The 13019-nt window shown below is 57.1% G+C and overlaps 1 protein-coding gene across 1 annotated transcript in view; it reads right to left on the bottom strand.

Moving 5' to 3' along the window:
- The window catches only part of MXRA8 (matrix remodeling associated 8), a 6486-nt gene extending 4340 nt beyond the window's left edge, over positions 1-2146 (bottom strand). Inside the window, exons 1-2 of the mRNA XM_017542577.2 lie at positions 2008-2146; positions 226-249 (exon numbers count right to left, since the gene is read on the bottom strand). Of these exons, the coding sequence (XP_017398066.2) occupies positions 226-249; positions 2008-2056 (73 nt within the window). The 5' untranslated portion in view covers positions 2057-2146. The remainder of the gene's footprint in view (positions 1-225; positions 250-2007) is intronic.
- Positions 2147-13019: the final 10873 nt, after the last annotated feature.

The following is a 13019-nucleotide window of genomic DNA, read 5'->3' on the forward strand; positions in this document are numbered from 1 at the left end:
AGGGGCGGGCCCGAGGGTGCTGGTGGGGAGTCAGGGGGAGGGGTTGGGCCCCAGGGTGCTGGTGGAGAAGAGGGTTAGTTGGGGAGGGGTGGGCCCGAGGGTCCTGATGAGGCTGGGGGAGTCAGTGGGGATGGGTGGGGCCCGATGACCCCACAGGAGAGGCCTGGCAAGACGGTAGGGGCTGAGGGGGACTAGGGGCAGGCAGCTGTGGCCAGGGTCACTAACCTGAGTGCAGGAGGACGGCAGAGCCTGGAAGGAGAGGAGTGAGCTGGAGAGGCCACCCGCAGCCCCACCCGGCCTCGGGCCCTGCCCTTGACCCACGGAGTCCCTCCTGTGGTCCCGGACAAGGTGGGTGCTGTGAGGTCAACTTAGGTGCGTGGAGGGCACCTCTCACACAGCCCGGGTAGCCCTCCCTGTCACCCTGCTGGGCTGTGGATGCCACCTGCCCTTGTGGGGTGGGGAAGCCAGGCCGTGGGTGTGGGCCAGGCCCCAAGCCGACTGGTTCTGGGTGTGTGCTTGTCCCTGGGACCACTCTGGCTGCAGCCCAGTCACCCAGAGCACCAACCGTGGCTGGGTCTGTGGGATCCCCCACGCTCCCTCTGGGGAGTGTGTGCCCCTCTCCAGGGCTGTGCCCCAGCCCCCAGGGTCCTCAGACCCTCAGACAATGAGGAGCCCACACCATACCCAAGGCTCAGCGCAGCCCCTGAGGTGCTTCCATAGGGGCAGAGGCTGAAGGGTGAATGTGGGTGGTGACCCCGACCGCCACCCCACAGGCCCACATTCCTGCTTGCAGGGAATTGGCATCGGCCTAGGCTGCCTCAGTATCCATCCTGAATCTAGGCTGGTCTTCCTCCGACCGGAAGCAGGCCTGCCACCCCAGACAGTTTCCAGTTCATGTCCCCCTTCCTCAAGCTGGCCCACCCAGACACCCGCCCAACGCAGCCGTCCTCTGGTGACCAACCCCTGTGTCCCGAAAGACCCCGAGCTCCACATGGCCTGTACAGCCACACCACAGAGTCCCCACACAGTCACAGTGTGTCCCCACGGGCTCATGCCGCTTGCTTTAAACCCACCAGTTAAAACTCCCCGGCCAGGCGTGGCAGCTCACCCCTGTAAACCCAGCACTTTGGGACACTGAGGCAAGTGGATCACCTGAGGTCAGGAGTTCTAGATCAGCCTGGCCAATGTGGTGAAACCCTGTCTCTACTAAAAATATAAAAAATTAGCCAGGTGTGATGCTGAGCATTTATAGTTCCAACCACCCGGGAGGCTGAGGCAGGAGAATCGCTTGAACCTGGGAGGTGGAGGTTGCAATGAGCCGAGATCACGCCACTGCACTCCAGCTTCCGTGACAAGAGAGACACTCTTTGTCCAAAAAAAAAAAAAAGCTCCCTGAGGGAAACCTGTGTGCGGAAAGCCCTGGGCCCAATAAAGGATTGGCTGGGAGTCCTTGTCTCCCCCAACATTCCCTAGCCTCCCAGCAGGCCCTGCGCCCCGGGGCCTGTGGGCAGTAAAAGCTGTCTCCATCCTGTGACTGCTCCCCCCCATAGATCCTGCATGAAAACTGCCCCAGAGATGTGGCTGGGAGCCTGCGAGCTTCCCAGAGGAATGTGCCCGGTCAGCAGGCCGCCCGGGCCTGGGAGCGGGGGCTGGAACAGACCCTTCGGGCCCCGCAGTTCTCTGGCTCCCCTCAATCTCTGACCCACTCCTTACAACGGGGAGAAGCGCAGACCCCCAGCAAGCTGGGGTGCAGGAGGGGCCCTGAGGGAAAAGCTGCCTGGCCCTTCTTGGCCCTCTGGGCGCCGCTCCCTAGCAAGGGGAGGCCGGCCAACGGAAGACATCACACCCTCCAAGATCCGCTCTCCCGAGCGCCCCCAGACCCGTCCTCTTCCCCGGTGGGGCCTTCCCTCCCCTCCTGGCCCAGGCTCAGACAGGCGGTTTTCTCCGAAACGGACTAGCACAGCCCCATGTGCTGTCCCCCAGCCGCCTCCCAGCGCCCACACTCACTGTGCAGAAGCACCAGTTTCCAGAGCAGGATTCGGGGTGGCAGCGCCATGGCCCCCCACCCAGCCCCAGGCTTGGTCCCACTCAGCTCTAAGTCTGTCTCCAGAAAAACAGCCCGACCCCTCCCCCTCCTTAGCACCCGCGGTGACATCACGGAGCCCTGGGCCGGTCGGCCGCCTGAGGACCGCCCCCTCTGGCTCCTTCCGGGCCCCTTGGCTCCCCCATCCTTGCTGTGCTATTGGGGAGGGGCAGTGTGGGAGCAGAGGCCCAGCCCTTCTCTGGTCAGGCCTGGGGAGGGGGTAGTGACCCCACCCTTGGAGGGACAGGACGGCCGGAGGGCGTGGTCCCTGATGCTGTGGGGGCGTGTCTGACATCTGGGAGCCTCTCAGAGCTGGGACTGTAGGGTGTCCCCTCGGCTCTGCCTCTGGCTTCCCCCCACGGGGGTCACCTCAGGGCAGGGGCCTCCCCTTGCCTGCTCCAGGCCCCAGAAAGTCCTCCCAGTGCTGGGACCCCCCAACCCACTGTACACCCTGGCACCCTCCTTCAGACCAGATTCCCTTCCAGCTCCAACCCTTGGCCGGTAGGACCTTGGTACCGTCTCCTCGGGGTCCACAGACTCTCTTGGGACAGGATGCTGGACGGTGCAGGCCAGTCGTCCCCTTCACAACCTGCAGAGTCAGCCAGGGAGGGGGTGCTCTGAGCACTGGGAGGCCTGGGGGTCCTGGGGGTGGCAGACCCATCCCCTGCTGGCCCCGTCCCCCGGGGCTGTTCTGCTGTCCCTGAAATCAGGTCCTGGGTTAGGGGCTTCTGCAGGAAGGAGAGAGTGGGACCCCACCACAGAAGGCACAAATTTGAAACCCTGGGAAAACTCACAAAGTCACATAAACAAATGCGAAATGACAGAGCCGCGCTGTGTACCAAACCCACTCCTTCTAGTTAAGCAAACCTCAAGAAAAAAAAAAATCTGAACAACCACAAGAAACGCTCTGCGCAGAGTTCAGCCCGCCCACTTGGAGTGAGTGCTCCTTATGGCCCCAGGCGAGTGGGGGACTCGCCCCTGAACCCCGCTCTGGTCCCCAAGTCCTCTGACAGTGGGAAACCCAGTCTGATCAGTCTTGGTCTCAGGGCAAGGGGAGGGGCCCAGCTGCTGCCCCAGTGAGAGGGTGTGTGGGGGGGCGGCAACGGGCAGGGCTGGGACCGGGACCTCGTTAGGACACAAGACTGCCCCCCCACACCCCAACCCGACTGTCACTCGTGGCCGGCCGGGTGGGCGGGGCCCCTTTCCAAACCAGCTTCTGGGCTGAACTTGCCCGGACAGCCCCGCTCCCTCCCTGGGACTTCCATTCTGGAAAAACAAGCCCCACCTGGCCAGCCTCAAGGCCTGGCCTCTGCTGGCCTCTCCTCCTGTTTTTCCAACTGGTTTGTATTAGTGCTGGCGGCCTGCCGGCCGTCTGTCTCCATCACACACCCTGGGGCCTCGGCCTCTGCCGTCTCTGTCTCCTTCTCTGGCTCCGTCGGTCACACTCCCTGTTCTCTCTCTCCCCTGTGGAGGGAGAATGACAGAGAGCAGTTCAGGTTGGGGGGACAGGGTCAGCCCTCGGGTCTGGAAGGGCCTGGCTCCAGGTTCCGGCCTGGGAGGGGAGCCAGGTTCGATCCAGGCCCAGAGGGGTGCCTGATGCACACGACAGCCTCAGGGCAGGGCATGTCACACGCCCTGCAGAGCCGTCCCTCTATGGGCACTGGGCACCAGCCAACTGAGATGCAGGCCAGAGGCTGTAGTCTGAGAGGCCCCTGACCTCTGAGAGGGCCACGGGGGCAGCTGACTCCCCTGGGGCCCTGGGCGAGGAGTGAAAGGCCGTGGAGGCCCCCAGGCCTCTTCCCTGCCCCTGCCTGTTAGGTCCTCAGCAGGAAACAGCCACAGGAGTGAGCAGGACCAGCAGTGACCAGGCCACCTGCTTCTCCCATGGCCACTGACCTGTGCCCCTCCTGCCCCTTCCTGGGCTGGGACTGTGGAGCCCTTGCTAGCCGGGGACGTGGCCAGAGTTGTGAGTATGTGAGTTAGTTCCCAGCCTGGCCTGGCATTTTCCCTCTGGGAAGAGGGCAGACCAGGACAAAACAAAGCCACTGGCATGGCCGTGCCCTGACCAGGCCCCCAACAAACCAGTGCCCTGGACCCTCCTCCTCTAGGAGGCAGGGTGGAGTGAGAGGGGCCAGTTGGCCCCATGCCCACACTGAGGACCTGATGTAGGCTGCCATTCTGATGACTCAACATTCCAGGCGGCCCGGCTCATTGGGAAGAAAAACCACAGGCACACTCAGAGCCACAGGCAGCACACCAAGCCCACACTCGCCTCCGTGAGCATGCACACACACGCATACACACACATGCACACAGCACACCAAGCCCACACTCACCTCCGTGAGCGTGCACACACACGCATACACACACATGCACACAGCACACCAAGCCCACACTCGCCTCCGTGAGCGTGCACACACACGCATACACNACACACATGCACACAGCACACCAAGCCCACACTCGCCTCCGTGAGCGTGCACACACACGCATACACACACATGCACACAGCACACCAAGCCCACATCCCCATGAGTGTGCACACACACGCATACACACATGCACACAGCACACCAAGCCCACACCCACCCCGAGTGTGCACACACACACACATGCACACAGCACACCAAGCCCACACCCACTCCATGAGTGTGCACAGACACGCATACACACACATGCACACAGCACACCAAGCCCACATCCCCATGAGTGTGCACACACACACATGCACACAGCACACCCCATGAGTGTGCACACACACGCATACACACACATGCACACAGCACACCAAGCCCACACCCACCCCATGAGTGTGCACACAGACACGCATACACNACACACATGCACACAGCACACCAAGCCCACACCCACCCCATGAGTGTGCACACAGACACGCATACACACACATGCACACAGCACACCAAGCCCAAACTCGCCATGAGCGTGCACACACACACGCATACACACACATGCACACAGCACACCAAGCCCACACCCACCCCGAGTGTGCACACACACATGCATGCACATGCACACAGCACACCAAGCCCACACTCGCCTCCATGAGCGTGCACACACACATGCATACACACACATGCACACAGCACACCAAGCCCACATCCACCCCATGAGTGTGCACACACACACGCATATACACACATGCACACAGCACACCAAGCCCACATTTCCATGAACGTGCACACAGACACGCACATACACACACATGCACACAGCACACCAAGCCCACACCCTCCCCATGAGTGTGCACACAGACACGCATACACACACATGCACACAGCACACCAAGCCCAAACTCGCCTCCATGAGCGTGCACACACACATGCATACACATGCACACAGCACACCAAGCCCACACCCTCCCCATGAGTGTGCACACAGACATACACACACATGCACACAGCACACCAAGCCCACACTTGCCTCCATGAGCGTGCACACACACATGCATACACACACATGCACACAGCACACCAAGCCCACACCCACCCAATGAGTGTGCACACACACACATACACACACATGCACACAGCACACCAAGCCCACATCCCCATGAGCGTGCACACACGCATACACACATATGCACACACAGCACAGCCAAGCCCACACCCCATGAGCGTGCACACAGACACACGCATACACACATGCACACAGCACACCAAGCCCACACTCGCCTCCGTGAGCGTGCACACACATGCATACACACACGTGCACACAGCAGTCAAGCCCACACTCACCCCATGAGTGTGCAGACACGCATACACATGCACACACAGCACAGCCAAGCCCATACTCCCATGAGCGTGCACACACCTACACACACATGCATACAGCACAACCAAGCCCATACTCCCATGAGCATGCACACAGACACAGACACACAGCACAGCACATATTCCTATGAGCTATGAGTGTGCACACACAGACACGCATAACACCACAGCCAAGCCCATACCCCCATAAGCGTGCACACACACACGCACACACGGCACAGCCAAGCCCACACACTGACATGAGCATGCACACACACACATACACATTCACACACAGCACAGCCCACACTTCTGAGCATGCACACACAGACACATACACACATGCACACACAGCACAGCCAAGCCCACGTTCACCCACGACTGTGCACACACACACACACACACATGCACACAGCACAGCCCACACTCCTGAGCGTGCAGACACATACACACACATGCACACAGCACAAGCCCATGTTCACCCATGTGTGCACACACACATACACACACATGCACACAGCACAGCCCATACTCCCATGACTGTGCACACAGATATACGCATACACACACATGCACACAGAGCACAGTCAAGCCCATATTCCCATGAGCGTGCACACACATGCATACACACACATGCACACAGCACAGCCAAACCATACTTCTGAGTGTGCGCACAGACACATGCACACATATTCACATTCAGCACACCCAAGCCCATACTCCCATGAGTGCACATACAGACACACAAATGCACATGCATGCACACAGCTTAGCCAACACCTACTCCGATGAGCGTGCACACATGCATACACACTCATGCACACACAGCATAGCCAAAACCATACTCCCATGAGCATGCACACACACACACATAAACACACATGCACAGCATGTCAAGCTCATACTCCCATGAGCATGCACATACATGCATACACAGACAGACACACATGCATGCACATGAAGACACAGAGATACATAGAGACATACACAGACACATGGAAACACACACAGAGACCCACACAGATGCATACACACACACACACACATATGGAGACACACAAAGACACATGGAAACACACACAGCCACATACAGAAACATAGGCACACAGGCACACACACACCTGGAAAGACTCACACAGACACAGAGACAGACACCCACAGGCACACACACGGAAACACAGAGACATGGGCCTGTGCCCACGCAGTGGAAGGTGATGGGCGAAGATTCCCTCTGCCCATTGTTGAGGAGCATTTGCTGAGCACCTCCTGGGTGGCAGGCTTGCTGGGCACTGGGGACTCAGCACTAGGCTGGGCACTGCCCTCTCAGACCCCAGCCTCCTGGACTATGCCGAGTGTGTTCGAGGGAATGAGACAGGGGTGTGCAGTAGGTTGGAGGGGCGAGGACGGACTCCAGGGAGCGACCTGTGACAGCAAATGCCACGCCAGGCCTGAGGACATGGCCGCGGCGGGACTGCTGGGAGTGGCCTTGGGACACTGGGGGCCCTGTGTGACCTGGCCCAGGCCGGAAACGGAGCAGGTCAAAACTCCCGTGCTGATCAGCAGTGGGATCGCACCTGTGAATAGCCACTGCACTCCAGCCTGGGCAACATAGCGAGACCCCGTCTCTTAAAAAAAATTATGTATGCAATTATGATAGAAAAATCGGCTGGGTGCAGTGGCTCACTGCTATAATCCCAGCACTTCGGGAGGTGGAGGCAGGAGGACTGCTTAAGCACAGGAGTTGGAGACCAGCCAGGGCAGCATAGCAAGACCCAGTCAAAATAAAACATGGCCAGGTGCGGTGGCTCCCACCTGTAATCCCAGGACTTTGGGAGGCTGAAGTGGGCAGATCACCTGAGGTTAGGAGTTCGAGACCATCCTGGCCAACATGGTGAAACCCGTCTCTACTAAAAACACAAAAATTATCTGGGTGTGGTGGTGGACGCCTGTAATCCCAGCTACTTGGGAAGCTGAGGCAGGAGAATCGCTTGAATCCAGGAGACGGAGTTCATGGTGAGCTGAGATCACGCCACTGCACTCCAGCCTGGGCAACAAGAGTGAAACTCCGTCTCAAAAAGAAAAACGTCCAGGCGCAGTGGCTCACGCTCGTAATTCAAGCACTGTGGGAGGCTGAGGCGGGCAGATCACAAAGGCGGGAGGTGGAGACCATCCTGGCCATGGTGAAACCCCGTTTCTACTAAAAGAAAAGAGTTAGCTGGGCGTGGTGGCGCACACCTGTGATCGCAGCTCCAGGAGGCTGAGGTGGGAGGATTGCCTGAGCCCGGGAGGTGGAGGGTGAGTGAGTTGTGATTGTACCTCCTTTACTCCAGCCTGGGCGACGGAGCCAGACGGTCTCAGAAAAGAAAAGGAAAATGATCAGGTTTGCGCTGATCGCAGCGTGCATGGATCTGAGCCTCGGTTATCAAGCTATTACTCCTGTGCTCCAGAGCCCCCGGCACTCCACGTTCGGCAGGTCCCGGAGGGGATCCTGAATTGCTCCTTTGGAGGGGGGAGGGTGAGGCTGAGGTCTGCCGGCAGCAGGTGCTGGGGGCGTTCTGCTGTTTCTGGTGTCAGCGGGGTGGGTGTGAGAAGCAGTGTTGGAGCCACGCACACACAGCACACGGTCCCGGGGCCACCCGGAAGCCTGCAGTGATCTTTCTGCATTCCCTTAATGTGGGGACCTGGAGACCGACACCCTGACTGCCCCTGCAGTAACGCTCTCAGCCACAGGAGACCTGGAGGGGTCGCCCTGGCCTGTGCCCAGGCCACCTCTTCTGGCCACTGCGTCCCATTCCTGATAGACATGGCCCATTGCTTGTCCAGCGACTGCAGCCCAGCCGCAGCCTGGGCAAACCAACGCACTTCTCCGCAACCCCGGGGTGGGGGCGGACCTGGAACCACAGGGCTGGACCTCCTCTGTGGTTTCTGTTCTGAGTGCCCAGTCTGCTGTAGATCAGACACGAGGGAAAGGCTGGGCACAACAGTCCGCTCTGACCCCGAGGCCCTGAGCGGCCCTGTGGGTCAGTCCCGGGAACACCCTTCATTACTTCCTGCAGAATCTTGGTTCTCCTGAAGATTCATTGGCTTTATATATGCATTAAGATTTTCCTTTTTTTTTTTTTTTTTTTTGAGACAGAGTCTTGCTCTGTTGCCCAGGCTGCCGTGCAGTGGCATGATCTCTGCTCACTGCAACCTCCGCCTCCTGGGTTCAAGCGATTCCCCTGCCTCAGCCTCCTGAGTAACTGGGATTACAGGTGTGTGCCACCACGCCCAGCTAACTTTTTTGTATTTTAGTAGAGACAGCGTTTTACCATGGCCAGGATGGTCTCGATCTCCTGACCTCACGATTCACCCACCTGGGCCTCCCAAAGTGCTGGGATTATAGGCGTGAGCCACCGTGCCCAGCCTTTTTTTTTTTTTTTTGAGACAAGAGTTTTGCTCTTGTTGCCCAGGCTGGAGTGCAATGGCATGATCTGGGCTCACTGCAGCCTCCGCCTCCCGGGTTCACGCAATTCTCCTGCCTCAGCCTCCCGAGTAGCTGGGACTACAGGTGCCCGCTGACACGCCCAGCTAATTTTTTGTAAAGACAGGGTTTCACCCTGTTGCCCAGGCTGGTCTCAAACTCCTAAGCTCAGACAATCCACTCACTGTGGCCTCCCAAAGTGTGAACCACCATGCCGGGCTAATTTTTGTATTTTTAGTAGAGACAGAGTTTCAATATCCTGGCCAGGCTGATCTCAAACTCCTGACCTCATGTGATCTGCCCACCTCCACCTCCAAAAGTGCTGGAATTACAGGCATGAGCCACGTGCCTGGTCTTAAGATTTTCTTTCTTTCTTTTTTTTTTAAACACCTATTATGCCATGAACTCATAGGGAAGAGGTTCCAGCAGCTCAGGCTCCTTCCCACTGGCTCCCACACAGGGCGCTTTTCTGGGTGGAGCAGGCTGGCGCTTCCGTGGAAACTTTCCCTTAGTCTTCTTCCTTTTTCTGATCATTTTCCTTCCCGCGTTTCAGGACGCCGTCTCGGCTCTCAGCCTGCTGAATGCTCGTTACGCACATTCATCCTCTTGGCGAGAATCTTGCCCTTCACTTGTTTGCTGAGAACAACGCCAGCAGCACGCTGGGCGACACTGTAGCCTGTCCCAGGTCTACATGGCCACACTCGTGGGGCTTCCTTTGTGAACAGCACCCATCCCTTATGTCTACAATATCACCTTTCTTACAGATTCGCATATAGGTGGCCAAAGGAGCAACTCCGTGTTTTCTAAAAGGCCTCGAGAACGTGCACCGGGGGCCTCTCCTCTTTCCCTCCATGTTCGTCGTTTCCGGAATTGCTGGGAGAGGGCGGTTCCGGCAGAAAGGAACTGTACTAAAATTTTCATGTGAGATATTCTGTATTCTGAGGGTCGCTTGGAAGGAAATACCATTCATTTATTATTATTTTGTTGAGATGGAGTCTCGCTCTGTGGCCCCAGCTGGAGTGCAGTAGCGCGATCTCAGCTCACTGCAACCTTCACCGCCCAGGTTCGAGTGATTCTCCTGCCACAGCCTCCTGAGTAGTTGGGACTACAGGTGTGCACCACCACACCTGGCTACGTTTTTTGTATTTTTTTAGTAGAGACGAGGTTTCACCAGGTTGGCCAGGCTGATCTTGAACTCCTGACCTCAGGTGATCCACCTGCCTTGGCCTCCCAAAGTGCTGGGATTAGAAGGTGAGAGTCACTGCACCTGGCCCGGAAATACCATTTAAAGAATACTTCACTGAAGCGGGTGGATCACAACATCAGGAATCGCGACCAGCCTGGCCAAAATAGTGAAACCCCGTCTCTACTAAAAATACAAAAATCAGCTGGGCGTGCTGGTGCGCACCTGTAGTCCCAGGTACTCAGGAGGCCGAGGCAGGAGAATCACTTGAACCCAGGAGGCAGAAGTTGTGGTGAATCAAGATCGTACCACTGCACTCCAGCCTGGGCGACAGTGCAAGACTCCATCTCAAAAAAAAAAAAAAAAAACACCTCACTGCAGACTGTGTAAGTCGTCTTGCCTAATTTGAGGGTTGGGGAGAAACAGGTTTGTTTAACAGACTTGTTAGCTCGCAACTCGAGAGTCCCTCCAGGTCTGCACCCTGCTGCGGAACACGCTCACAGGACGTCGGCCTCGGTGCCAGGGCGCCCAGGCCCTGACTTGGTGTCCTGGGCCCACTGCCAGGTGCATGGCCACAGGCAGCTGATCCAGTGAGGCTGCTCCCTGGGCACTGATGGTCAGAAGTCCCTGATCCGCCCCTGGGGACAGAGGCAGTTTCCCATCTGTACTTTGCAGAGGGGCCTTAGGTCAGTGTAAGGGAAAGCAGGCACCCCATTTGCTGACGACACAGGTCAGCCCTGGGTAACGTACACAGCCAGCAATGGCTGAAGGTGAGGGGCAGAAAGTTCTCCTTTTGTTTTTTGTTTTTGATGGAATCTAGCTGTTGCCCAGGCTAGAGTGCAAAGGTGAAATCTTGGCTCACTGTAACCTCCGCCTCCCAGGCTCAAGCAATTCTCCTACCTCAGCCTCCCCAGGAGCTGAGTAGCAGGGATTATAGGCATGCACCACCACGCTCAGCTAATTTTTATACTTTTAGTAGAGATGGGATTTTACCATGTTGGTCAGGCTGGTCTCAAACTCCTGACTTCAGTTGATCTGCCTGCCTTGGCCTCCTGACGTGCCGGGGTTACCAGAGTGAGCCATGGCGCCCGGTCGAAACCTCCCCTCCTCTCCCCTTTCCTCCCCTCCCTTCCCTTTTCTTCCCCTCTCTCTGTTTCCGTCTCTTTTTTTTTCAGACAGAGTTTCGCTCTTGTTGCCCAGGCTGGAGCGCACTGGCATGATCTCGGCTCACTGCAATCTCCGCCTCCCTGGTTCAAGCAATTCTCCTGTCTCAGCCCCCCAAGTAGCTGGAATTACAGGCACCTGGCACCACACTCAGCTAATTTTTGTATTTTTAGTAGAGATGGGGTTTTGTCACGTTGGCCAGGCTGGTCTCGAACTCCTGGCCTCAAGTGATCCACCCAAAGTGCTGGGATTACAGGTGTGAGCCACCGTGCCTGGCCTAATTTTTGTATGTTTTGTACACACAGGGTTCTGCCATCCTGGCCAGGCCAGTCTCAAACAGTCCTGGGCTCAAGAGATCTGCCCACCTTGGCCTTTCGAAGTGCTGGGATTACGGGCATGAGCCCGGCGACTGGCCCTGTTCTTTTTGATGCTCATGTTGCCCCATCTTTGGCTGGCGAAGGCATTTCCAGCTTGGCCCCTGAGTCCTCCTGGTGTGCCTGCCGTAGCCTCTGACAGCCTGCCGCTCACCCTCCGTTATTAAAAGATGTGCCAGGCCCTCCCAGTACACTTCCTGCCACAGACCTGGAGTTAGAGTTGCCAGATTCAATCTTGCACCGGCTATACTGGTACTGAAAAATTATTTATCTATCTGAGATTCAAATTTAAGAAGAAATTCTGTTTTTTTTTTTTCTTTTTTTGAGTTGGAATCTTGCTCTGTCACCCAGGCTGGAGGGCAGTGGCAGGATTTCTGCTCACTGCAGCCTCTGCCTCCCAAGTTCAAGCAATTCTCCTGCCTCAGCCTCCTGAGTATCTGGGTTTACAGGTGCCCGACACCACACCCTATGTTTAGTAGAGACGAGGTTTCACCATGTTGACCAGGCTGGTCTCAAACTCCTGACCTCATGATCCACCCGCCTCGGCCTCCCAAAGTCCTGGGATTACAGGCGTGAGCCACCGCGCTCGGCCTGAGTCCTGTATTTTTATTTGCTAAAGTCTGCAACTCTATCTGGAATCAGTCACGTCTCCAGAGTCCTGGGTCCCAATAAAAGCGGAAAAGGAGATTCAGGGACCACTTCTGGGTGTCTTGGACACTTCTTGCTGCTTTGTAGACCACATTCTTAAATATAAGTAGAAAAAACCAGGTACTACCAGAGGAAACCGCAAACATGGAAAAGAAAGACCAAAGTCAACAAACAAGCAACTGGGAAGCAGCAGAAACTAGACAGTGGTAAGGGGAAGATTAAAGAAACACACATCGGCTGGGCGCGGTGGCTCACGCCTGTAATCCCAGCACTTTGGGAGGCCGAGGCGGGTGGATCACGAGGTCAAGAGATCGAGACCATCCTGGTCAACATG

Source organism: Cebus imitator, unplaced genomic scaffold, assembly GCF_001604975.1.
Source record: "Cebus imitator isolate Cc_AM_T3 unplaced genomic scaffold, Cebus_imitator-1.0 Scaffold145, whole genome shotgun sequence".
In the NCBI taxonomy this organism is placed as follows: Eukaryota; Metazoa; Chordata; class Mammalia; order Primates; family Cebidae; genus Cebus; species Cebus imitator.